We start from the raw sequence: 25,653 nt of genomic DNA, 5'->3' as shown, positions 1-25,653 counted from the left end.
AAGAAGTTGTCCAGATTCAGAGCTTAACTCGGACATATCCACATTTTCACAAATTTCGCAAAGGGCTGGATCTCAAAAATAAGCCTTTGCCCTGTGCGATTTAGTGCAGAGCAAGTTCATGCTCCGATGCTCATATTAGGCTGCTGCCTGGGTTAAAATATGGGTATGTCTGGGTTCAGCTCTGAACCCGGACAGCCCCTTTAAATTTGATGTGTTGGAAGGAGGAATAATGGGAAAGTGTAAGGATATGAGCGACTCTGACAAGGGCCAAACTGTGATGTATTGACGACTGGGTCTGTGCATCTACAAAAACAGCAGGTCTTGTGGGGTGTTCCCTGTATACTGTATATTGGTTAGTATCTACCAAAAGTGGCCCAAACATGGGCATCCAAGACCTATTGATGTTTGAGAGGAGTGAAGGTTAGCCCGTCTGGTCCATTCTGACAGAAGAGCTACTGTAGAGCAAATTACTAAAGTGAACGGGGCTGAGCCGCACCCTGGTCAGTAGTAATACATTGCAGTCACTGGGCCTGAAGGAAACCGCAAGAAGGCCACTGCGAAGGCCCACCGATCAGATACTGATGACCTATCCAGAGGGTCCAATCTTCCAAATACTATTTATAATACTGTTGTCATGTAATGGGCAGGGGGACCTTTAGTAGCAATGGCTACTTCTGCACCCTCTAAGGCTATGCCTTTGTTTAAATGGGTTGATAAATTAATCTCTAAAGCGTCTTCTTTTACCCATATGGAATTTCCTTCCATCATAAGAGAGTCCACCCATCGTATTGTCCACCTATGTGTCATCCCTCTTTCATTGGTGACCCCAGTTTTCCCTCCATGCCAGGCATGGACTTCTGTGAAGACCGCACAAAACAGCTCCTTATATCTCAGCCTCCTGGCCTCTTCGATGAGACATGACATCTTTTTATCCAACTATCCTTTCTAAAAACCATAACAAGGACACAAATGTGCAGTCGGAATCACCAATACACTTTATTAACAACTTTTTACCGAGGTCAGAAGTTTCAGCTCGGTTCAGCATGATTCCATTGCCAACACGCACGCAACTTGAGCAATCTCTACTTTCCGAGCCTCGAAGATACAAAACAAGTCGTAAAAGTTAAATATTTCACTGTTGCAATGCTCCCGAGATTAATTATTACCAGACGACCATAAATAATCAACCCAAGACTGAGGAATTATAATATAACCAACTCTCTCGCCCCCGGGATAGGACCTTGGATCTTCTATTAGGGGTAGGATAGCTTTAGTCAGAGAGTATCATTGACTGAGCTGGAATTGAAGAACAGCCCGGTTTCTCCAGTGTATTTAATGTTTGGCCAAGGTGAGACCTCTTCTGGTCTTGGTGTCTACAGAGCTGTGTCATCATCGTCTTTTGGAGGCTTTTCTGCTGGAGTTTTAGTTTCCTGAAAAATAAAACCGTACAAATGAATTGATTTGCACTAAGATATAAAACAAGTGATAAATCGGAAGTACATTTAGTATTATGCATCCCTCTAATGTGCTAATGTTGAGCAACTCTCCCAATGTCTTTCTTATCTTAGCCTGGTCTGGAGTTGCATTTGGCGATGCAAGATTTTTAAATAGGAGTTTCCAGGGAACTGGGACAGAAAAAGTCTCCTTTTATACGGACTTTGCCAAGCATTACATGGTGTTGTTTAGAGGATGAGTATGATGATAGCAGTCCTGGTAGTCTACAGTATGCAATGAGTTAATGCCTGCTATCTCTGGAGGCCTAAGATGACTTTTCTCTACATTATGCCTTATGGTTTGATAGCTAATATCCCTGGAGGTCTGCAGTGGTTATCGGTTAACAATGTAGCTAATATCCCTGGTGTTATAGGGTCCTATGCTTTACTAGCTAGTAACCATGGAGGGCTAAAGTGATTATGGGTTAATACTGTAATTAATATCACTGGAGCTCTAGGGTGGCTATGGGTTAATATCTAATATTCCTGATGGTCTAGAGTGGTTATGGTTAATACTGTAGTTAACATTCCTGGAGGTCTAGAGTGGTGAGGGGTTAATAGCCAATATCTCTGAAGGTCTAGAGTGGTTAGGGGTTAATAGCCAATATTGCTGGAGGTCTAGAGTGGTTATTGGTTGATAGCTAATATCGCTGGAGATCTAGAGTGGTAAGGGGTTAATAGCCAATATCTCTGAAGGTTTAAGGTGGTTACGGGTTGATAGCTAATATCGCTGGAGATCTAAAGTGGTTATGGGTTAATACATAATATCCTTGGAGGTCTTAGGGTGGTTATGGGTTGATAGCTAATATCCCTGATAATATGATATGGCTAGGTTTTTAATTTGACAATATGGAGCACATGTTTTGTTATTATAATATGGCTTATGGTGGCGAAGAAGGTATTCATGGTGGAAAATGTGCCTATAATTTAATTTTGTGTAATGTAATCTAAATAGGTCTTGACGTTTTGTCCATAGCTATTGAAGCTCGATCCTGATACTGAGGTCCACTTTTCTTGACACTGCCATAACGAATGTGAGCGAATTCTGCCTACCTGCTGCGACCACTGGAGGGAGCTCCTGCACAGGCGTTGACATACAAAAGCTTAAAGAGTAACTAGACCTTTATCTAAACCTTTAATATGTGGTCCCTAATGCCCTAATAAAACTCTGTTCTCTGTACACCGCTGACAGTTCAGTGATTTATGGAGTACATTTTATCAATGGGCAGCAGCAGCGATGTGAGTACGGGCAAGAGCGCATATTGCTGCTCCTGCCCGTGCCCCCCAGACGATTACTAACTCCTACCCTGTACCCATGTACTATGCCAGGATGAGCTGAGCAGAGCGAGCTCCTGCTTCTGCCTGCTTCGCTCAGTTAATCCTGGTATATATATATATATATATAAAACTTACAGATTTTGGCTTCTTTGTAGTGTGATCTGTTTTTGGGGATATTTGTATTGTTGGGTTATCACAATTTTTTTTCCTGCAGATTGTATTTTTTTTTGTGATCTCTTCCCCTGAAATTCACCTTCTGTGTTGTAATGGGGAGGGAAGGGGATCTTCCTCCACCATACTGGTCTACCAGATACCAACAGTGGTACCAAAAAGAAGCGGTCAAAAAGTGACCAGTAACCAGTAAATGACCTGTGGGGTTAACCTGTCTTGTGGGTAAACAGTTTTAAGATTTTCTAAGAGATGCTATCGTGGGTGAAAATAAGCAAATAACGCCATATCAGCATGGCTTCGTGAGGGATCGGTCATGCCAAACTAAAGTAATCAGTTTCTATGAGGAGGTAAGTTCTAGACTTGACAGCGGCGAATCAATGGATGTCGTATATCTGGACTTCTCCAAAGCATTTGACACTATACCGCATGAAGTCTTTCTCTTCATATCCCAACTGCCATACACACAGTCACATGTCCCTTATCAGCCAATAGAAGCTCGCAGGCCCTTAGTTTCCACATACACACAGTTTTACTCCAGGTTTCCATAACAACCCAACCATTTTCTTCACTGCTGTAGGTCAGCTTTAGGCTCGGGCTGCACGACACATACGGCACTGCGACATTGATGTCGCACGACAATTTTTATAATGATAGTTTATGGTGTCGCACTGCGACATGTGACAGACTGCGACGCGACAGTTGGATGTATTTTTTGCAACTGTTGTGTCACAGTCACAGCATGTCACATGTCGCAGTGCGACTCCATAGCCTATTATAAAGATTGTTGAGACAAAATATTGCGCGACACATGTCGTGTAACCCTAGCATTAAAGGGGTAGGGTATTGTGGAGGTCACTGTTAAGGGGGCAGTGTTAGGAGTTATACATGTTAACATGTTTACTGCCCCCTGCAGGCTATATAGATATGACAGTTTATAACCTTTGTCATATTGTTTGTGTCTGAATAAAGTTTGTTGAATTACCTCACATCGCCTCAGGAAAGATGGTGTCAGAAGTGGAGAGGGCTTTGGTGTTTTAGAAACCACTAAAGTCCTAATATCAGAATAAAAGATTAGCAAGAATAGTTTCTCTGGTAATTTATTAATAAGAGACAGAAAATGGCTGCAAACAACTTCCCTGTGCCGTCTCCCATGGACTGTAAAGGGGACCTGGCAGTTAACTGGACATATTTCAAATGCCAGTGGGAAGATTATGAGGTGGCAACTGAACTTGATAAGAAAGACCCCAAGGTAAGGACAGCGACACTGCGCTCAGTGATGGGGAGAGACGGTCTGCGTAAAGGTAAGGCTAGCGACACTGCGCTCAGTGATGGGGAGAGACGGTCTGCGTAAAGGTAAGGACAGCGACACTGCGCTCAGTGATGGGGAGAGACGGTCTGCGTATTTATCAGCACCTCTCACTCTCTGATGCCGACAAGCAGGACATAGAGAAAACTCTGGATGCATTACAGAGCCATTTTATGCCTTCACGTAACATCATTTATGAGAGGTACATATTCAATACCACAAACCAAGGCCCATTGGAAACTATAGATCAGTATGTGACTAGACTGAGGCAGCTCGCCGCTACATGTGAGTTTGGAGTATTACATGATGAACTTATCAGAGACAGAATAGTTCTGGGATCAAAATTAATGCTAGAAAGAGAATGCTCAGAGTACCAGACCTGAACCTACAGAGAGCCATTGATATGTGTAGAAGCCATGAACTTACAGAAATGCAAATACAAGCAATGCAAGAAAGCAAAAGTGAAACTGAAGCTGTACATTGTACTGCTAAAACATATAAAAAGCCCATGAAAGAAAGCAAAGTAAAAACAATCAGATGTAGATACTGTGGAAACAACCACCCCTGGGGGAGAGACCACTGTCCTGCATATGGAGAAACCTGCAGTAAATGCAAAAAGCAAAACCATTTTTCTAGAGTCTGCAGGCAGAAAGCAAATGGCAGAATACATATGGCTGCACAGATCAAGAGCAGCAGCTCAGAAGAATCCGTATTCACTATTATTCATCAAATAGGAGCAGTAAGCAGTCCAGGATCACAGTGGTTTGTACCACTAGAACTCAGCACTGACAGAGAAGCAGGGGAAAGGTTACACTGTCAGTTAGACTGTGGGGCCACCTGCAACCTTATGACATACAAAGACTATTGCAAAATTGTTAAAGAAGGAAAGCCAACATTACAGAAGAGTAATGTCAAATTAAAATGGTACAATGATACCTATATGATACCTATGGGCCAATGTAATCTAAATTGTACATATAAAGATAAAACATATCCACTGCAATTCCAAGTTGTCCAAGGTAAACACAAACCACTTCTCTCAGCAGAAACATGTCAGAAAATGGGCCTCCTTACCCTGAATGTAGAACATAATGTATTATTACACGATGACCAGCAAACAACTACAACTTCACCCTTTTCTTATGAAATGATCACAACTGAATATAGAGACATTTTCAAAGGACTAGGGTGTCTACCTGGAGAGTATCACCTAGAAATAGATAAAGCAAAACCTCCTGTTCAACACCAACCACGTAGAGTGCCGGCTCCACTTAAAGCAGACTTAAAGGCGAAAATAGAGAGATTAGAGACACTGGGAGTGATAAAAAAGGTCATAGAACCTACGACATGGATAAGTAGTATGGTTGCTGTTAAGCTGCGAATATGCATTGATCCCAAAGACTTAAATAAAGCACTAAAACGCTCACATTATCCAATGTCCACTATAGAGGAAATCCTACCAAGTTTAACAAATGCAAAAGTATTTTCTGTCTTAGATGCTAAGGATGGCTTCTGGCAAGTAAAACTGGACACTAAAAGCAGTTATCTCACTACATTCTGGACTCCCTTTGGGCGTTACCAATGGCTACGCATGCCTTTTGGGATTGCTACTGCACCAGAAGAATATCAACGTAGACAACATGAAGCAGTAGAAGACCTGCCCGGAGTGGAAGTTATGATAGATGATATATTGGTGTATGGCTGTGGTGACACTACAGAGGAGGCCACAAAGGATCATGACAAGAATTTGATTGGACTCTTAGAGAGAGCACGAAAGCTGAACCTAAAATTCAATAAAAAAGAAGCTGAGATTGAGGCTATCTTCGGTACCATACATGGGACATTTACTCACAGCAGAAGGCCTACGTCCTGATCCAGAAAAAGTCAGAGCAATTTTAGAGGTACCAAAGCCTGACAATGTACAAGCAGTTCAGAGACTGCTAGGGTTTGTAAACTACCTTTCAAAATTCTTACCACATCTTTCGGATGTATGTGAACCACTACGCAGACTGACAGACAAAGACAGCTTGTGGGCCTGGCAATCCAGTCATGATGAAGCCCTCAAGCAAATAAAAGATATTGTTACTAATCATCCAGTTTTGAGATACTACAAAGTCAATGAAGAAGTAACAGTCCAATGTGATGCCAGTGAAAAAGGTCTTGGAGCAACACTTTTGCAAGGAGGTCAGCCAGTGACATTTGCATCACGTACACTGTCTTCAACAGAACAAAGATATGCCCAGATTGAAAATGAATGACTTGCCATTGTATATGCATGCCAGAAGTTTAATCAGTACTTACATGGAAAAAATATTATTAACATTGAGACTGATCATAAGCCTCTAGAGAGCATTTTTTAAAAACCTCTCCTAGTAGCACCAAAACGTCTACAGCGCATGATGCTACAGTTTCAAAAATACAACCTTAATGTGGTTTACAAAAAAGGATCAGAAATGTATATTGCAGACTTCTTATCAAGAGCAGCATTACCTCACAAAACAATGGACAAGGACACCCCAGATTATGAGATTTTCTTGATGCAATCAGAGGATGCCTTTTCTAAGGAACTGGAAGAGATAAACTTTGCAGAATATCTAAGAGTGTCTGATTTGCGCGTACAACAAATTCAGAAGTTCACAGAACAAGATGAAGTCTTGCAAGCATTAAAAACTACTGTTCTTACAGGATGGCCAGACCAAAAAGAAAAAATACTGATTTGTATCAGGGACTACTGGGGCTTTAGAGATGAGATAAGCATACAAAATGGAATTCTGTATAAAGGACACAGAGTCATCATACCAAAAAACATGCGCCCAGAAATGATAGCGAGGACTCATTCTAGCCACTTAGGAATAGAAGCATGCCTTCGCAAGGCCAAGGATGTCATCTTTTGGCCACACATGGGCCCAGAGATTATAGAGGCAATAAAGAACTGTAATACTTGCAATGAGTATATGCGTAAACAAACAAAAGAACCTCTGATGACTCACAAATTGCCCACTCTACCCTGGAGCAAACTAGGCATGGACTTATTTTCCTTAACAGGACAAGATTACCTAATAATTGTTGATTATTATTCAGATTTCTGGGAAATTGATTTAGTTTCTGATACCACCTCTAAAACAATTATAGATTGTTGCAAAGCACATTTTAGCAGACATGGAATCCCTGATTCTGTAATTACAGATAACGGACCACAGTTTGTCAGCTCAGAGTTTGCACGATTTTGTAGAGAGTGGGAATTTGAACATCTTACATCATCCCCATATCACAGTCAGTCCAACGGTAAAGCTGAAGCTACTGTAAAAATAGCAAAAACACTCATAAAGAAAGCTAAACGAGATGACAAGGATATCTCGAAAGCGGTTCTTGACTGGAGAAATACCCCATCAGAAGGCACCAGCAGTAGTCCTGTACAACGGCTAATGTCAAGAAGGACCAGGACTTTACTTCCGACTGCTCAGAAACTGCTGTTTCCAAAGGTTATAAAAGGAAAGACGCAAAAAAGCAAAGGCATATTATGATAAAGGAGCCAAGGAACTTCCTGAACTAAGCATTGGTCAGCCAGTGCGAATACAACCATCGCCGTCGTCAACAGATGAAATTTGGCGACAAGGTATTTGTTTGGGGAAAGTTGCTCCACGATCTTATAAAGTGGAAGCAAATGGACAGTTGTACAGAAGGAATAGGAAGTTTCTGAGGACTGCAGATGACAAATCTGACATTGAAATAAGTGAAGTGATTACACCAGGTACATCTCCAGATGAGACAACTCCCGAAGAAACAGGGATGGATGATCATATGCAACAATGTGAAGCTCCTGCCACACCAAGACGTACTAGAACTAGGGTTATTAGAACACCAACAAGATATAAGGATTTTGTATGCTAGATACATTATAAAAAACATTGTCACCTTTGGAATGTATTGTGGTATCCAATCATCTTATGTTATATATTACTTGATTTCACAAGAAAGGTAGGATGTTAGGAGTTATACATGTTAACATGTTTACTGCCACCTGTAGGCTATATAGATATGACAGTTTTTAACCTTTGTCATATTGTTTGTGTCTGAATAAAGTTTGTTGAATTACCTCACATCGCCTCAGGAAACAGCGAAGTAATAACTTCGGCTCATCTGAGCCAATACATTCTAATACTGTACGGAGCACTCGTCCGTACAGTATTCAAACAAAGTTTTTTGCGAATCGACTTCGGATGTTTCATCTGAAGTCGATTCTCTCATCCCTACTCTCTACAGTAGGAGTAGTCACGCTACAGAATCTCTTCTGTAAGAACAGTCATACTATAGAGATCCATATTGTAAGAGTGGTCACACTATGGAGGTCTTTACTGTAAGAGCAGTCACACTATGGAGTCTTTAATGTAAGAGCAGTCATACTATGGAGCTCTCTACTGTAAGAGCAGTCACACTATGGAGTCTCACCTGTAAGAGCAGTCACACTATGGAGTCTCCCCTGAAAGAGTAGTCACATTATGGAGTATCCCCTGTAAGAGCAGTCACACTATGGAGTAGCCACTGTAAGAGTAGTTAAACTATGGAGTCTCTCTATACAACTATAATTCCTCTGGATCAAGGTTGGAAGACATTAGGCTCATCTAGATAGCCTATATTACTATTTTAATGTTGTATCTCACCTTTTCCACGGGTTCTGGAACCGATCTTGCTTTGCTTGGTGGAGTTTTCTGGTCAGAGTTTGCAGTAGGACTTTTTGTTTCAGATACAGGCTCAGTTTTATTAGGTGGAGTTTTCTGGTCGGAGCTTACAGGAGGAGGACTTTTTGTTTCAGATACTGGCTCAGTTTTATTAGGTGGAGTTTTCTGGTCGGAGCTTACAGGAGGAGGACTTTTTGTTTCAGATACAGGCTCAGCTTTGTTAGGTGGATTTTTCGGGTCGGAGCTTACAGGAGGAGGACTTTTTATTTCAGATACAGGCTCAGCTTTGTTAGGTGGATTTTTCTGGTCGGAGCTTACAGGAGGAGGACTTTTTGTTTCAGATACTGGCTCAGCTTTGTTAGGTGGATTTTTCTGGTCAGAGCTTACAGGAGGAGGACTTTTTGTTTCAGATACCAGCTCAGTTTTGTCAGGTGAATTTTTCTGGTCGGAGCTAGAAGGAGGACTCTTTGTTTCAGGTAGAGGGTCAGCCATCGATGATGTAATTTGTATTTTTTGTGCTTTAAAATGCTCATAACCCTCTTGTGAAACCACCAGTACTGTAATGCTTCCTCCTGCTTCTTTGATCTTCATCACAACATTTTCATACCCCTCCTTCTCCACGTTGACACCATTGACCTCCACCAAGAAGTCATCTTCTTTTATTCCAGCCACATCTGCAGGCCCACCCTTATTAACCTTTAAATAAAACCAAAATGGGTTCATTAAATTCATAATATGAGGGACATCCATCTAGAATGCCAACTAAGTAAGAATGAGCAAATCAATTCCAAATGAGCCAAATTCGTTATGAATTTCACAAAAATGTGTCTGGCAAATGAAACCAAAAATGTTCTGATTCCCTTCAGACGAATTGCGTAAAGCGACGGCCAGTGCCCTTTTACTGTCCATATTGGCGGGCAAAACCACAAGGGAGTAAAAAAGAAGGATGGTCACGGGACACTGGGAGGAAGTGGGAGGAGGGCTTGTCCTGATTGGCTCAGAGGCTGACAGACAGCCTAGATCAGCCAAGCAGGGGGGCAGCAGAAAGGGAGGTGCCTGTGCAGAACGAGCAGAATGCCATTCTGCATTGTACTTGTGACCTGGAAGGATGTTGTGCTGTGTCTCTGTTGCTACAAGAGTTTGCAGACATAACCCACTGATATACTGTAATAGGGACACTATAAGAAAATTATAGGGAAAGAATAGGAGATAAATTTGGGAATTAAGGGTCTATTAAGGGGTGAGTCTGACACCATGCCTTGGAGCCAGGGGTCACAGCATTCCCCCTGCTCCCCCTCCTTGCAACTCCAGGGAAGCCTTTCAGTTGCATCCTCTCTGTCATCACTGCCCCCTCCTAGTGGGGTGCTTTATTTTCATCAAAAATCTTTAGAGCCCCAGGAGACTAGAGGGTGTTACATGCCAATTTTCTGGGCAATTGGAACAACTTAAATTGGTGTAGAATCGATTCAGGTATGAATAAAACATTTTACAAAATTTGCCAAATCGGACATGAAACACATTTTAAGTTATTTGTGCATATCTAAAACAAACCCTAAGTAACCTAATAACGTAATAACTCCCTGTCCCAAATTGGATATCATCTTGACCAAGTAACTCATCGTTATTTACTCATCATCACCTAACTCATCGTTGATCAAGAAACAGTGGCTGGAGATGCAGCACTATGCTCAAATGAACAAGGGCGGAGTTCTGTCTGGTAGAAGCAGTAATGTTTTTGTATTAGCTGCAGTTGAGCGTTTACAGCCAAGAATGCAGAGACTGTTGTCCATCTGAGCATTCAAAAATTGGATAAGAAAATGGACAAGTTTTCCTAGACTTTGTGAAAGACATGCTAAGGCTACAAGATATCTGATTTACCAAACTGTCATGGACATGGAGTGAGAGGTTTCTGGCAAAAAACAAATGGCCACTAATGTAAAAATAGATGACCAACCTGGGAGAAGTTGTTTCCTTTAAACCACTGATCCTTCCCAATAGGTTAGCAATGAAACCCAAAATCATCACATAAGCTTAACTTCATGTTTCCACCACCAGTAAGGCTCTATAGTCCTACCTGTGAGAAAACATCTTCTACAGTTCACGCACCTGCTTAATAAATTGTCCGGGGACATCTTTGATAGCATTCAGGTTAAAACCAAAACCTGAGCTGCCCTTTGTCAATTTACATAGTCTGGGCTTGTGTTTTGGGTCAAGAGAAGAGATGGTGGCTGCAGGTTGAGTAGTGGTTGGCTTGGCAGGTTGTGCTTCTGTTGGTTTTGCCTCTGGAGCAGGAGATGGCTTTACCGGTTGAGTTTCTGTTGGTTTTTGAGCCTTTGAAGCTTTCAGGTACAGAAATGGAGATATTCCAGCCTGGAACCACAAATTCAGAACATTACACATGATCACTGGAATCAGTTATGGCATGTTAATTTTACCTGGATTAGAATACGCTTTATAGCCATCCTGGTAGTGTATCCACCTCTTCTATACTGGGCATTTACCTTGGAATAGATTTCATCTGTCACTTTGTTTGAGATCAGTAGGCTGGTCTTGTTGTTCCCCTTCTGGATGGCTTCCGCCACCTGTTCATGCTCAAAGCTCTCCACAGATTCTCCATTTACAGCAACAATGCGGTCATAGTCTTTGAGGCCAGCCTTGTATGCTGAGCTTTTCTGATCAATATCCACAATGAAGTGACCTACAAGGAACATAGTAGTCATGATATAGCATGCTACACACCTTCTTTTATATGCAGTGCCTTGAAAAAGTATTCATACCCCTTGAACTTTTCCACATTTTTTCACTTTACACCCACAAACTTAAATTTATTTTATTGTTGTTGTTTTTTGTGATAGACCAACACAAAGTAGCAAGTATGTGTGAAGTGAAAAGAAAATGATACATGGTTTTCAAAATTTTTAATAAATGAAAATCTGGAAAGTGTGGCTCGCATTTGCATTCAGCCCCCTGTACTCTGATACCCCTAACTAAAATCCAGTGTGAATAATTGCCTTCAGAAGTCACCTAATTAGTAAATAGAGTCCACCTGTGTGTAATTTATTCTCAGTATACCTACAGCTGTTCTGTGAAGGCCTCAGAGATTTGATAGTGAATAGTGTTGAGCGAGCATGCTCGGCCGAACACCAGTTCGGCTCGAGCATCTCGATGCTCGGCACATCATGGAGTTCGGACGAACACCGCGTGTGCTCGAGTCAGTGTATTTAAATCTAATTTAGCCTCTATTTCTATGCAGAAGATTGCTGTCCAGTGAGGGAATCCCTCAGTGTGAGTCCGCAGCTTAGGAGTCCCTGCTCTGACTCCATATATAGCTATGTCCATAGGAGTCCATGCTCTGACTCCATATATAGCTATGTCCATATATGGAGTCAGTGCTTGGGGACACCCCAGTGTATTTAAATCTAATTTAGCCTGTATTTCAGAAAGGTTTCTGTCGTGATTCAAACTCACAACCTTCTGCATTAGAGGCAAGGCACTTAACCACTCAGCTATAATAGCTGCATAGCCAGTTACTTAAAAAGGAAAAATAAATATGAGACTTCTACTGTACTGTACTTCTACTGAGACCTATACAGTAGAAGTCTCATATATATATATATATATATATATATTTTTATTTTTTTATTTTTTATTTTTAATGTGACTGGCTATGCAGCTATCTAGTCTAGTGGTTAAAGTTCTGGGCCATGATGCAGAAGCTGTGAGTTCAATACATCTGATATATATGAATACAGAATATGTGGGAAACTACTACTGATGTTTTAGCCATAATATATTTACATATATTCAAATATATTATATATTCTAAATATATAATAATGTGTAAATATATTAGGGCTAAAAACTTATATATATGTTTAAATTAAGTTTAGCCTCTATTTCTGAAAAAGTTTGTAACAGGATTTGAACTCACAGCTTCTGCATCACAGCCCAGAAATTTAACCACTACACTATATAGCTGCATAGCCAGTCCCTTAAAATTAAAAAAAATTAAAAAAACAAAAAAAATTAAAACAAAAAATACGAGACATCTACTGTATAGGTCTCAGTAGAAGTACAGTACAGTAGAAGTCTCATATTTATTCAAGTAACTGGCTATGCAGCTATTATAGCTGAGTGGTTAAGTGCCTTGCCTTTAATACAGAAGGCTGTGAGTTTGAATCCTGGCAGAAACTTTTCTGAAATACAGGCTAAATTAGAATTAAATACACTGGGGTGTCCCCAAGCACTGACTCCATATATGGACATAGCTATATATGGAGTCAGAGCATGGACTCCTAAGCCAAACTAGAGTCCCGACACTCTCCCCTCTTCAGAGCAGGGGGTGTTTGGTTTAATGCTCGGGTTCTCCCATTGACTTCCATTGTGTTCGGGTGCTCAGTAGAGCACCCGAGCATCACAAAGTGTTCTACTCGAGCACCCTAGCACACGAGCACTTTGGTGCTCGATCAACACTATTAGTGAACATTACTGATCAAACAGCATCATGAAAACCAAGGAACACATCAGACAGGTCAGGGATACAGTTGTGGAGAAGTGTAAAGCAGGGTTAGGTTATAAAAAAATATCCCAAGCTCTGAACATCTTACAGAGCACTGTTCAATCCATCATCCGAAAATGGAAGGTGTGAAGAAAAGCCCTTTATTATGACCTCCATCATGAACACTGTTTGACTCTTGTTCACAGTTTTATCACATCCAACTAAGGATGTGACACATGGGGAGGCGGGTTGGCTTATGTTGTCACTCAATTATCTCCCAGGATACTGGCGGAGGAGTTATGTGCACTGTATAAACTTGATGTGTGTGTGTCAATAAAGTTCAGTTTATGGTTTACCCAGCAATAGGCCTCAGCTGATGTGTGGGATGATTTTATGCCTGAGGGAGTACGCCTTACGATCCGGGCAGGAAAAGGGGGACCCGTGACGGTGGGAGTTGACCAGACCGTCGCAGAAGTAGTATGGCACAACTGCAAACCTACAAAGACATGGCCGTCCACCTAAACTGATGGTTCAGGCAAGGAGAGCACTAATTAGAGAAGCAGCCAAGAGGCCCATGGTCACTCTGGAGGAGCTGCAGAGATCAGCTCAGGTTGGAGAATCTGTCCATAGGACAACTATTAGTCATGTGCTCCACAAATCAGGCCTTTATGGAAGAGTGGCAGGAAGAAAGTAATTTTTTAAAGCAAGCAATAAGAAGTCATGTGGGGGGCACAGCAAACATGTGGAACAAGGTGCTCTGATTAGATGAGACCAAAGCTGAATGTTTTGGCCTAAATGCAAAATGCCATGTGTGGTGAAAAACTAACACTGCACATCACCCTGAACACACCAACCCCACCATGACACATGGTGGTGGTATCATCATGCTGTGGTAAAGTTTTTCTTCAGCAGCGACAGGGAAGCTGGTCAGAGTCGATGGGAAGATGGATGGAGCTAAATACAGGCCAATCCTGGGGGAAAGCCTGGTAGAGTCTGCAATAGACTTGAGACTGGGGCAGACATTAACCTTCCAGCAGGACATCAACCCTAAACATATAACCAGAGCTACAATGGAATGGGTTAGCATATTCATGTGTTAGAAGGGCCCAGTCAAAGTCCAGACCTAAATCCCAATGACAATCTGCGGCAAGACTTGAAAAATGCTGTTCACAGACGCTCTCCATCCAATCTGACTATTTTGCAAAGAAGAATGGGCAAAAAGTTCAAGCCTCTAGATGTGAAAGCTGGTAGATACATACCCCAAAAGACTTACAGCTGCAATTGCAGAGAAAGGTGGTCCTACAAAGTTTTGATTCGGGGGTCTGAATACAAATGCATGCCACACTTCAGCTTTTTATTTATTAAAATTTTTGAAAACCTTGAATCATTTTATTTTCACTCCACACATACTTGTTACTTTGTGTTGGTCTATCACATAAAATCCCAATAAAATACATTTAAGTTTGTGGATGTAACATGAAAAAATGTGGAAAAGATAAAAAGTTCAAGGGGTATGACTACTTTTTCAAGGCACTGTGCGGTATGTGTATATGTGTTTATATGTGATTCTACACAGGACTGCAGATAAGCCATTAGTCAAGGCTTTCTTCCCACAAGCTTATGGGGAATGTTTCTTAACCACCTCAGCCCCCAGTGCTTAAACACCCTGAAAGACCAGGCCACTTTTTACACTTCTGACCTACACTACTTTCACCGTTTATTGCTCGGTCATGCAACTTACCACCCAAATGAATTTTACCTCCTTTTCTTCTCACTAATAGAGCTTTCATTTGGTGGTATTTCATTGCTGCTGACATTTTTACTTTTTTTGTTATTAATCGAAATTTAACGATTTTTTTGCAAAAAAATGTCATTTTTCACTTTCAGTTGTAAAATTTTGCAAAAAAAAACGACATCCATATAGAAATTTTGCTCTAAATTTATAGTTCTACATGTCTTTGATAAAAAAAAAATGTTTGGGTAAAAAAAAAATGGTTTGGGTAAAAGTTATAGCGTTTACAAACTATGGTACAAAAATGTGAATTTCCGCTTTTTGAAGCAGCTCTGACTTTCTGAGCACCTGTCATGTTTCCTGAGGTTCTACAATGCCCAGACAGTACAAACACCCCACAAATGACCCCATTTCTGAAAGTACACACCCTAAGGTATTCGCTGATGGGCATAGTGAGTTCATAGAACTTTTTATTTTTTGTCACAAGTTAGCGGAAAATGATGATTTTTTTTTTTTTTTTTCATACAAAGTCTCATATTCCACTAACTTGTGACAAAAAAAAAAAACTTCCATGAACTCACTATGCCCATCAGCGAATACCTTGGGGTCTCTTCTTTCCAAAATGGGGTCACTTGTGGGGTAGTTATACTGCCCTGGCATTCTAGGGGCCCAAATGTGTGGTAAGGAGTTTGAAATCAAATTCTGTAAAAAATGACGAGTGAAATCCGAAAGGTGCTCTTTGGAATATGGGCCCCTTTGCCCACCTAGGCTGCAAAAAAGTGTCACACATATGGTATCCCCGTACTCAGGAGAAGTTGAGGAATGTGTTTTGGGGTGTCTTTTTACATATACCCATGCTGGGTGAGATAAATATCTTGGTCAAATGACAACTTTGTATAAAAAAATGGGAAAAGTTGTCTTTTGCCAAGATATTTCTCTCACCCAGCATGGGTATATATAAAATGACACCCCAAAACACATTCCCCACCTTCTCCTGAGTACGGAGATACCAGATGTGTGACACTTTTTTGCAGCCTAGGTGGGCAAAGGGGCCCATATTCCAAAGAGCACCTTTCGGATTTCACTCGTCATTTTTTACAGAATTTGATTTCAAACTCCTTACCACACATTTGGGCCCCTAGAATGCCAGGGCAGTATAACTACCCCACAAGTGACCCCATTTTGGAAAGAAGACACCCCAAGCTATTCCGTGAGGGGCATGGCGAGTTCCTAGAATTTTTTATTTTTTGTCACAAGTTAGTGGAAAATGATGATTTTTATTTTTTATTTTTTTTTCATACAAAGTCTCATATTTCACTAACTTGTGACAAAAAATAAAAACTTCCATGAACTCACTATGCCCATCAGCGAATACCTTGGGGTCTCTTCTTTCCAAAATGGGGTCACTTGTGGGGTAGTTATACTGCCCTGGCATTCTAGGGGCCCAAATGTGTGGTAAGGAGTTTGAAATCAAATTCTGTAAAAAATGACGAGTGAAATCCGAAAGGTGCTCTTTGGAATATGGGCCCCTTTGCCCACCTAGGCTGCAAAAAAGTGTCACACATGTGGTATTGCCGTACTCAGGAGAAGTTGAGGAATGTGTTTTGGGGTGTCTTTTTACATATACCCATGCTGGGTGAGATAAATATCTTGGTCAAATGACAACTTTGTATAAAAAAATGGGAAAAGTTGTCTTTTGCCAAGATATTTCTCTCACCCAGCATGGGTATATATAAAATGACACCCCAAAACACATTCCCCACCTTCTCCTGAGTACGGAGATACCAGATGTGTGACACTTTTTTGCAGCCTAGGTGGGCAAAGGGGCCCATATTCCAAAGAGCACCTTTCGGATTTCACAGGTCATTTTTTACTGAATTTGATTTCAAACTCCTTACCACACATTTGGGCCCCTAGAATGCCAGGGCAGTATAACTACCCCACAAGTGACCCCATTTTGGAAAGAAGAGACCCCAAGGTATTCGCTGATGGGCATAGTGAGTTCATGGAAATTTTTTTTTTTTGTCACAAGTTAGTGGAATAGGAGACTTTGTATGAAAAAAAAATCAAAAAAAAAAAATCATCATTTTCCACTAACTTGTGACAAAAAATAAAAAATTCTAGGAACTTGCCATGCCCCTCACGGAATACCTTGGGGTGTCTTCTTTCCAAAATGGGGTCACTTGTGGGGCAGTTATACTGCCCTGGCATTTTCCAGGGGCCCTAATGTCTGGTAAGTAGGTAAATGACCTGTGAAATCTGAAAGGTGCTCTTTGGAATGTGTGCCCCTTTGCCCAGCTAGGCTGCAAAAAAGTGTCACACATCTGGTATCTCCGTACTCAGGAGAAGGTAAGGAATGTGTTTTGGGGTGTCATTTTACATATACCCATGCTGGGTGAGAGAAATATCTTGGCAAAAGACAACTTTTCCCATTTTTTTTATACAAAGTTGGCATTTGACCAAGATATTTATCTCACCCAGCATGGGTATATGTAAAATGACACCCCAAAACATATTCCCCAACTTCTGCTGAATACGGAGATACCACATGTGTGACACTTTTTTGCAGCCTAGGTGGGCAAAGGGGCCCAAATTCCTTTTAGGAGGGCATTTTTAGACATTTGGATACCAGACTTCTTCTCACGCTTTGGGGCCCCTAAAATGCCAGGGCAGTATAAATACCCCACATGTGACCCCATTTTGGAAAGAAGACACCCCAAGGTATTCAATGAGGGGCATGGCGAGTTCATTGAAAAAAAAAAATTTTGGCACAAGTTAGCGGAAATTGATTTTTTGGATTTTGTTCTCACAAAGTCTCCCTTTCCGCTAACTTGGGACAAAAATTTCAATCTTTCATGGACTCAATATGCCCCTCAGCGAATACCTTGGGGTGTCTTCTTTCCAAAATGGTGTTATTTGTGGGGTGTTTGTACTGCCCTGGCATTTGAGGGTCTCCGCAATCATTACATGTATGCCCAGCATTAGGAGTTTCTGCTATTCTCCTTATATTGAGCATACGGGTAATGAGATTTTTTTTTTTCGTTCAGCCTCTGGGCTGAAAGAAAAAAATGAACGGCACAGATTTCTTCATTCGCATCGATCAATGTGGATGAAAAAATCTCTGCCAAAAAAAGAAAAAGGAGGGGAAAGGCGTCTGCCAGGACATAGGAGCTCCGCCCAACATCCATACCCACTTCAGCTCGTATGCCCTGGCAAACCAGATTTCTCCATTCACATCAATCGATGTGGATGAATAAATCATTGCCGGGATTTTTTTTTTTATATATACAAAGTGTTTGCCAAAGTATATGAACACCGCCACCTCCTCAGCTCATATGCCTCGGCAAACATATCTTTTACTGCAGAGGAGAAATCTCGTCTTGCAGCGCCGCATACACCGACTTGCGTGTAATCTGACAGCAGCACAATGCTTCTGTCCGAATGCACATCAGTGCTGCAGCTGGTCGATCGGTTGGTCCACCTGGAAGGTAAAAAAAACAAAACAAAAAAGAAAAAACCAGGCCGCAAAGCAATAACTTTATTAACTTTAGAACAGAACATATTAACTTTTTTAAACTTTTTTAACTTTTTTACTTACCGGTAATTTTTTTTTTGTTTAGTTTTTTTTACCTTTATAGAACAAACCTCTCCTTCCCCATGGGACAATGTGCAAAGCGCAAATCGCCCAAAGATGTGGCGAAGTACGTTATGCACTTTATCCCAGGTGAAAGGAGAGGTTTGCAGCAGCTGAGAGTAAAAGGGCCCTAATAGCCCTGTGTGCCTGTCCTGTGAGATGCAATCCCTATGCTAGGTGTACCTGTGTGTGGTACTTCCGGAAACACTCTCCATAGCATAGGGCAGGGTGGTCAGCACAGTCAGGACAGAAATAGCGGGTGTCACGCCTTATTCCACTCCTGCTACAGACACGACATCTTTTTCGGGGTGACGGTTGGGTTGAGGTACCAGGAACGACACTGGGGAAATGTCGCTCGTGTAGACGGCTAACTACACTGGGGGATGGGGCCACGGAACCTCCTGGGTAAAGGAGGTTCTCGATGATCTCTTCCTGGAATTTGAGGAAAGATCGTGTTCTCCCAGCCTTACTGTAGAGAACAAAACTATTGTACAGCGCCAATTGAATTAAATATACAGACACCTTCTTATACCAGCGTCTGGTTCTGCGGGAAACTAAATACGGAGACAACATCTGGTCATTGAAGTCCACCCCTCCCATGAGCGCATTATAGTCGTGGACACAGAGGGGCTTTTCAATGACACGGGTTGCTCGCTCAATTTGGATTGTCGTGTCTGCGTGAATGGAGGAGAGCATGTAAACGTCACGCTTGTCTCTCCATTTCACCGCGAGCAGTTCTTCGTTACACAAAGCAGCCCTCTCCCCCCTTGCAAGACGGGTGGTTACAAGCCGTTGGGGGAAGCCCACGCGACTAGTTCGCGCGGTGCCACAGGCGCAAATCCGTTCTAGAAACAAATGCCTAAAGAGGGCCACACTTGTGTAAAAATTGTCCACATAAAGATGGTACCCCTTGCCGAATAAGGGTGACACCAAGTCCCAGACTGTCTTCCCACTGCTCCCCAGGTAGGGCAACCGACCGGCTCCAGGGTCTGATCTTTTCCCTCATAGACACGAAATTTGTGGGTATAGCCTGTGGCCCTTTCACAGAGCTTATACAATTTGACCCCATACCGGGCACGCTTGCTTGGGATGTACTGTTTGAAGCCAAGGCGCCCGGTAAAATGTATTAGGGACTCGTCTACGCAGATGTTTTGCTCGGGGGTATACAAATCTGCAAATTTCTGGTTGAAATGGTCTATGAGGGGCCGAATTTTGTGGAGCCGGTCAAAAGCTGGGTGGCCTCTGGGACGGGAGGTGGTGTTGTCGCTAAAATGCAGGAAACGGAGGATGGCCTCAAATCGTGCCCTGGACATAGCAGCAGAGAACATGGGCATGTGATGAATCGGGTGCGTTGACCAATATGACCGCAATTCATGCTTTTTTGTCAGGCCCATGTTGAGGAGAAGGCCCAAAAAAATTTTAATTTCGGAAACTTGGACTGGTTTCCACCGGAAAGGCTGGGCATAAAAGCTTCCCGGGTTGGCGGATATAAATTGTGTGGCATACTGGTTGGTCTCTGCCACGACTAAGTCCAAGAGCTCCGCAGTCAAGAACAGCTCAAAAAATCCCAGGGCCGAACCGATTTGAGCCGTCTCAACCCGAACTCCAGACTGGGCGGTGAAAGGGGGAACTACAGGTGCGGCTGAAGTTGGTGACTGCCAATCAGGGTTTGCCAGCACCTCAGGGATTCTAGGGGCTCTACGGGCCTGTCTTTGCGGTGGCTGCGACGGGGTAACTAGTGCACGTGCCACCGTACCAGCTTCAACTGCCCTTCTGGTGCTCGCCACGTCACCATGTTGTACGGCAGTGCTGGTACTAGGTCCAGGGAGGGCTGCGCTGCTGGTGTATGCCTCACCACGTGATCCGGCAGCGACAGCCCCACTCTGCTGCTCTTGAAGCGGATCCTGCATAACCTGTGGTCTAGCGACATGGGGCCGGGTACGCCTGGTGCTGCCAGGGACCTCCACCTCCTCGTCCGAACTTTGGGTCAGAGAGCCACTGCTTTCTACAGGTTCATATTCTGACCCGCTAGATTCGTCAGATGAGGGTTCCCACTCCTCATCCGACTGGGTCAGAATCCTGTAGGCCTCTTCAGAAGAATACCCCCTGTTTGACATTTTGGACTACTAAATTTAGGGGTATTCCCTGAGACTACCCAAGAAAAAAAGCAAGCCTGTCTTACAAAGGGGAGGCTAGCGAAGTACCGGAGGCCGCTGCGGTTGATAAAAAATATCAAAACAGATTTTTTTATCGCCGCAGTGCGTGTAAAATGAATGTGCAGTGATCAAAAAATATATATTTTTTGTCACTGCGGTGGGGCGGGCGTGGGTGAACGCACGTGTGGGCGACCGATCAGGCCTGATTGGGCAAACACTGCGTTTTGGGTGGAGGGCGAACTAAAGTGACACTAATACTATTATAGATCTGACCGTGATCAGTTTTGATCACTTACAGATACTATAAAAGTACAAATGCTGATTAGCGATACGCTATTCAGCGAATAAAAGTGACTGCGGTGCGGTGGGGTGGGCGCTAACTGACGCTAACTACCTAACCAAGGGGCCTAAACTATCCCTAAAACCTAACAGCCAATACTAGTGAAAAAAAAAAAGTGACAGTTTACACTGATCACTTTTTTTCCTTTCACTGGTGATTGACAGGGGCGATCAAAGGGGTGATCAAAGGGTTAATTGGGGTGCAGGGGGGTGATCTGGGGCTAAGGTGTAGTGTTGGTGCTACTCACAGTTCAGTCTGCTCCTGTGCTGGATCCAACCGACGAAAAGGACCAGCACAGGAGCAGAGAAGCCATATAACAGATCATATTTACTAATATGATCTGTTATATGGCTTGTGATTGGATTTTTTAAAAATCGCCAGCCTGCCAGCCAATGATCGTTGCTGGCAGGCTGGTGACGAACTTGTTCTTTAACTTTTGCCGGCCCGCGATGCGCATGCGCGGGCCGGCTTGGAGCGAAATCTCGCGTCTCGCGAGATGACGCGTATATGCGTGACTGTGCGCAGCGCTGCCACCTCCGGAACGCGAATCTGCGTTAGGCGGTCCGGAGGTGGTTAAATGGATCCTGAATACAGTGTTAACGCATTTCGATGAAGCCCACTGCTCACCATTATTAGACTTATTATTATTTCAAAATCCCTGGTGGTCTCTGTTAGTAAAAAAGGTTAGGTTTAAACTGCTTGGTGATCTCAGGCAGCGATGGGGTTATTTTAAAATTTTTCAACGTTCCAGTCTGGTGAAGGCTTCATCGTTATATTCAGATTGCTCATGGCTCAATCTCAGGAAGTCCCTTAGGAAATAAGCGACCTAGTTAATTGTCAGCTTGCCACCCATTTAAGGGATTGTCCAGTGGGGAAATATTTTTGGGAAAAGGCTCTGAGTGGCCCATTGCTTACTTCCTGGTGCCATCCTGAAACAGGAAATGCCAGAAGATGCCTACCACCATCCTTTCCTTTTTTAATTCACTCTCCTCCCTTTCTCAATAATTTTCCCCTTTAGGACCTTCCATGGACTGAAATACATGAACTGGAAACTCGTATGGCTAAATGTTCAGCAATATGGTGCGGGGTAAAGCTGTAGGGAGTGCAAGGGTATGAGTTTCTCCAAGGCCTGATGATTTAGGAGGTCCAAAGGCTACTGTTATAATTAGGGATGAGCGAATCGACTTCAGATGAAACATCCGAAGTCGATTCGCATAAAACTTCGTTCTAATACTGTCCATTTTGTTGTCCTGTTTTACCTCTTGCCCAGAAGAGCACAGATTGTCAAGACTCCATCCATCAGCCAATAATTATCTCCAGGTTGTGCACATTGGCGCCATACCTCATGTGAATTACAAATTAATTTTTTCCTTTTTGCATTATATGTTCCAGTTTTGCAACGTTACAAGCCAGCTCTCAAAGAATAGACTCAAAGGCGTACCTGAGCTCTTGGTCATTTCTATTGGGACATTTTTTGCACTATATTTTTGCATTCAAGTTCTAAGGTTCTGCAACGTTCAAGCACTTTAGCCCATTTGTATGGACTCTGTTACGGGTACAACAATGTGACCTCTTATGCACTTTTTGAATAGTCTTTGGACTTTATATGGTTAGCCAGATAGTTAGCGACCCTTGCATCTTTGCTCATTGCCTCTGTGGACACTGCATACTTTTGGTCCTATTTCGCCTTGTGTTAGTTCAGAAAGTCTAGGCATTATATTGTATGATTTGCATATGCCCTTAACCTTGTTCTCTCCACAGACTTGGGAGGGAAAGGAGCCAGTATTTCATGTGTCTTTGGGATCATGTGCTGTTGCTACACAGGGAGGACCAAGTGGTAAAGTCACAAGCAGGTCTAACATCGTAAAGGGTAACCCCGCTGCTAAAAAAAATATGTTCCTAAGGCACTGTGCACCATCTTAGAAAAAAAATGTGTAAAAGCTACCAGTTCAGACATCAAGATGACGAAGTGTAAAGCATGATTAGACCATGGTGCTGGAAGGGAATACAGGATGAAGCCACCCTTCTGTTTGCGGGCTTTCATTGCATAGTGATGGGATTACAGAGTAAAAACACACCCATACTTTCTTTGGTATTAGTGGCCACAATATTCAAAAGAAAGCCAGAAATGATCGCTTTTTGCAGACCTTTTGGTTCTCTGGTTATTACCGAGAGAGGGAAAACTGTGAATAGACACCCTACACATACGGGCAGGAACCTAGTGGTAGCTGTTGCTATATCAGTTTATGTATGTCAGTAATAGAAAATAATCTCATGCAGCACTTTAACTGATGACGTAGGTTGGTGCGTCATGCCCCCCCCTCCCCTCCTGCCATGCCGCATCGCACCTCTCTTTCTCCGTTTGTTGGATCTGCCCCTGAGCCCTAGACTGGTCCTGTGTGGCTGCCGAGCCTGCTGCCTGTGGGAGAGGCGATTTAACTGCTGCACGTGGAAAAGGAATAAGAGAAAAAAAAAAGGAAAACAAGGAAAAAGAATAAGTGGAAATAAAGGAGAGAGAGAAAAAATAAAAATAATGGGTCCTAAACAAAATAGGCATTCAGCGGACTACTCTGTCTTAAAAACAGCCCAAAGACCTACGGAATTGGCAAAATTTTCCAGTTTCTGAAATCTCCAAAGGTCAATACAAGAGCAGGGCAAAATGGGATTCCTGATTCAAATTTTAAGAAAAATAATAATGCTGGACCTACAGTGGAAAAAACACTGGACGATTACTCCCAGACTGAGGGGTTAGAGAGGGTCGCTGAAAGTGATTCGTCCAATGTTGAATCTTTCCCTTTAAAAGAAATATTGGCTGCGGTTAAAAAAAACGGCGAGCTAATACATGATATCTCAATGCAGCTGGGGACAATCCAGTCGGATGTGGCTCTTATAAGGGACGATGTTTCAAAGATCCGCAACAGAGTTGTCACCATAGAAGAATCTGTGGAATTTTTGCAAAACGAAGTTAAAATGCTTAAAAATGAAACCCACACCCTGAAGATGGATCTTAATATGCTTTAAAAAATGTTGTAGATCTGGAGGACAGATCAAGGAGATGTAATGTGAGAATTTTGGGGCTTCCTGAGGGCATAGAGGAAAAAGATCCTGTTCAAATGATACAGACTTTGATCCTGGAGAAGCTTGGAAGAGATAATTTTTCTCCATTATTCTTGGTGGAAAGGGCTCATCGAGTACCCGGGGCGATACCAATTCCCGGAAGACAGCCACGGGCTCTTTTAGTGAAAATACTTACCTTACTGGATAGAGATATGATTTTGAGAAGGGCGATGGAGTCTCATCCCATTTTATATAATGGGAATAAGTTGTCCTTTTTTCCTGACTTTTCTAAGGAGCTCCAAAAGAAGATACGGCGGTTAAAAAACGTTTACAGCAGAAAGACATCAAGTATTCATTTGTTTATCCAGCTAAGTTCCGTATTATTTCAAATGGTGTAACTCATTTTTTTGATACTCCGGAGCTTGTTTCAGAATGGCTCAGTAGCAATAATATTTGAGTAGTTTCTTCATATCTTTTTCTGTGCGGCAGGACGGGATAGGGGGAGGGGGTGGTCTTAGTTGAGAGATCTGTAGCATAATGTGGCGGATCAAGAGGTTTGGGGGGCTTAGGGGGGTGGGTTGCGATGCATCTAGTATGAGGAAATGGGGTGTGAGACCTCTTAGAAGTTCCATATTCTGGAAGCCTCTTGGCTGATTTGATGTCGGTCAGAATTCTAAACTTGGAATGTTCGGGGGCTGGGCGATAAAGTAAAGAGAAAGGCGGTTTTGGATCTGGTGCGGAGACATTTACCAGCGATTGTTTGCCTGGTGGAGACACACTCCACTAGGGATACTGTCCTGCGGCTCGACAGAGGATGGGCTGCGCAGACTTATCACTCCATTTTTAATAATTATTCTAGAGTGACAGTCCTTATCTATAGGGGGTTGATTTTGTCTGCCGGGCATCCTCTGTTGATAAGCAGGGAAGATTTGTTTTTCTTTATGGTAAACTTGTTGGAAGATTATGTATTTTAGCCTTTTTCTTTATATGTACTTAATTGTTTATTAACATTTATGGAACAATGGCCCGAATGCCCCTCGTTAGTCAATGGGGACTTTAATTGTATTATGAATCCTACTACAGATAGGATTTCCATGGGGGGAGATATTTATATCTCTCCCCAGGGGTATCCTTTAGCACGTTTCTGTCATGAATTGGGCTTTGTGGATGTTTGGGGATGTCATGGGCAGGGAAAAAGAGCGTATTCCTGTGTAAGTAAATCCGGAAACTCTATGTCTAGGATAGACCTGGCCTTAATGAATGAAAAATATTTGAGTTATATAAAAAGTAGGAAATATGAGGCCAGATC

At 42.5% G+C, this 25,653-nt stretch overlaps 1 protein-coding gene across 2 annotated transcripts in view; it reads right to left on the bottom strand.

The window, feature by feature from the left end:
* Nucleotides 1–972: 972 nt before the first annotated feature.
* The window catches only part of PDZK1 (PDZ domain containing 1), a 42,426-nt gene continuing 17,745 nt past the window's right edge, over nucleotides 973–25,653 (bottom strand). For both annotated transcript variants that reach the window (XM_040423009.1, XM_040423010.1), the window contains exons 6-9: nucleotides 11,429–11,625; nucleotides 11,034–11,297; nucleotides 8,910–9,623; nucleotides 973–1,430 (exon numbers count right to left, since the gene is read on the bottom strand). In XM_040423009.1, coding sequence (XP_040278943.1) covers nucleotides 1,374–1,430; nucleotides 8,910–9,623; nucleotides 11,034–11,297; nucleotides 11,429–11,625 — 1,232 coding nt within the window. In that variant the 3' untranslated portion in view covers nucleotides 973–1,373. The remainder of the gene's footprint in view (nucleotides 1,431–8,909; nucleotides 9,624–11,033; nucleotides 11,298–11,428; nucleotides 11,626–25,653) is intronic.

The sequence above is a fragment of the Bufo bufo genome, chromosome 3 (genome assembly GCF_905171765.1).
Source record: "Bufo bufo chromosome 3, aBufBuf1.1, whole genome shotgun sequence".
Taxonomy (NCBI): Eukaryota; Metazoa; Chordata; class Amphibia; order Anura; family Bufonidae; genus Bufo; species Bufo bufo.
Note: the sequence above shows the minus strand (reverse complement) of the source record. Positions and strands in the feature narration are given on the sequence as shown.